The following is a 1,190-nucleotide window of genomic DNA, read 5'->3' as shown; positions in this document are numbered from 1 at the left end:
CCCCCGACACCCCCCTCCCGCCTCTAGAAGGGGTGCAGCGGAGCCCGAAAGCTGCAAAATCCTCCTCCAGAGCACGATGGGGCCAAATCCCGGGGGTTTGGAGCTCCCGGCTCCGCAGCACCCACCGGGATGCTCCCGTCCCCGCAGCACCCCACCGGGATGCTCTCGCCCCCGCAGCACCCCACGGGGATGCTCTCGCACCCACCGGGATGCTCCCCGCCCCGCAGCACCCACCGGGATGCTCCCAGCCCCGCAGCACCCACCGGGATGCTCCCACCTCCGCAGCACCCCACCGGGATGCTTCCATCCCCGCAGCTCCCGCCCCCGCAGCACCCACCGGGATGCTCCTACCCCACCGGGGATGCTCCTACCCCACCGGGGATGCTCCCAGCCCCGCAGCACCCACCGGGATGCTCCCACCTCCGCAGCACCCCACCGGGATGCTTCCATCCCCGCAGCTCCCGCCCCCGCAGCACCCACCGGGATGCTCCTACCCCACCGGGGATGCTCCTACCCCACCGGGGATGCTCCCAGCCCCGCAGCACCCCACGGGGATGCTCCCACCCCACCGGGATGCTCCCATTCCCGTTATCCCCCCCCCTTCCCCAGCATCCCCTTACCCTGCCCGCAGGCTCCGCGCTGGATGGCGATGATGGGGGGCTGCCGGAGCCTCTCTGCCCTCCGGCTGGCGGCCCGCAGCTGGCAGGGGCTGGCGTAGGTAACGGCGTCGCTCCCGCACACCGGCTCGTTGCTGGAGCACCGGCAGCGCCCGGTGGCCGCCCGTTTACGGACGGTGGCCGAAGCCGGTAACCCCCCGCCGGGCGGTATCACGCACTGTAACCCCTCCCCGCAGGGCTGCCCGCCGCTTCCCCCGCAAAGTTCGCCTTCCTCGGCCCCGCAAACACGGCAACAACCGCAGCCGTCCAGGACGGGGCCGCCGGGGCAGGAGGAGGGCAGAGCCGGGCAACGGGAGCGATCGCAGCGCTCCGGGCAGGCGGGCGGCGGGGAGGAAGAGGAGGAGGAGGAGGAAGGCAGCAGGGCGGCGGGCAGCAGGGCGGCCAGCAGCAGGCTCCAGCCCCGCAGCGGCATCGCGGCGGTGGGAGAGGAGGAGACGAGGAGAGACGAGAGAGAGAGAGACGCGGGGCCGACGGGGCGGGCGGGCGGATTTAAGCGGCGGCGGCGGCGCCGGG

The 1,190-nt window shown here is 73.6% G+C and overlaps 1 protein-coding gene across 1 annotated transcript in view; it reads right to left on the bottom strand.

Annotated features, from left to right (window-relative positions):
- HTRA1 (HtrA serine peptidase 1) overlaps nucleotides 1–1,115 on the bottom strand; it is a 42,220-nt gene extending 41,105 nt beyond the window's left edge. The window contains exon 1 of the mRNA XM_014945341.1: nucleotides 680–1,115. Within this exon, the coding sequence (XP_014800827.1) occupies nucleotides 680–1,089 (410 nt within the window). The 5' untranslated portion in view covers nucleotides 1,090–1,115. The remainder of the gene's footprint in view (nucleotides 1–679) is intronic.
- Nucleotides 1,116–1,190: the final 75 nt, after the last annotated feature.

The sequence above is a fragment of the Calidris pugnax genome, unplaced genomic scaffold, assembly GCF_001431845.1.
Source record: "Calidris pugnax isolate Ruff unplaced genomic scaffold, ASM143184v1 scaffold89, whole genome shotgun sequence".
NCBI classification, from domain to species: Eukaryota; Metazoa; Chordata; class Aves; order Charadriiformes; family Scolopacidae; genus Calidris; species Calidris pugnax.
Note: the sequence above shows the minus strand (reverse complement) of the source record. Positions and strands in the feature narration are given on the sequence as shown.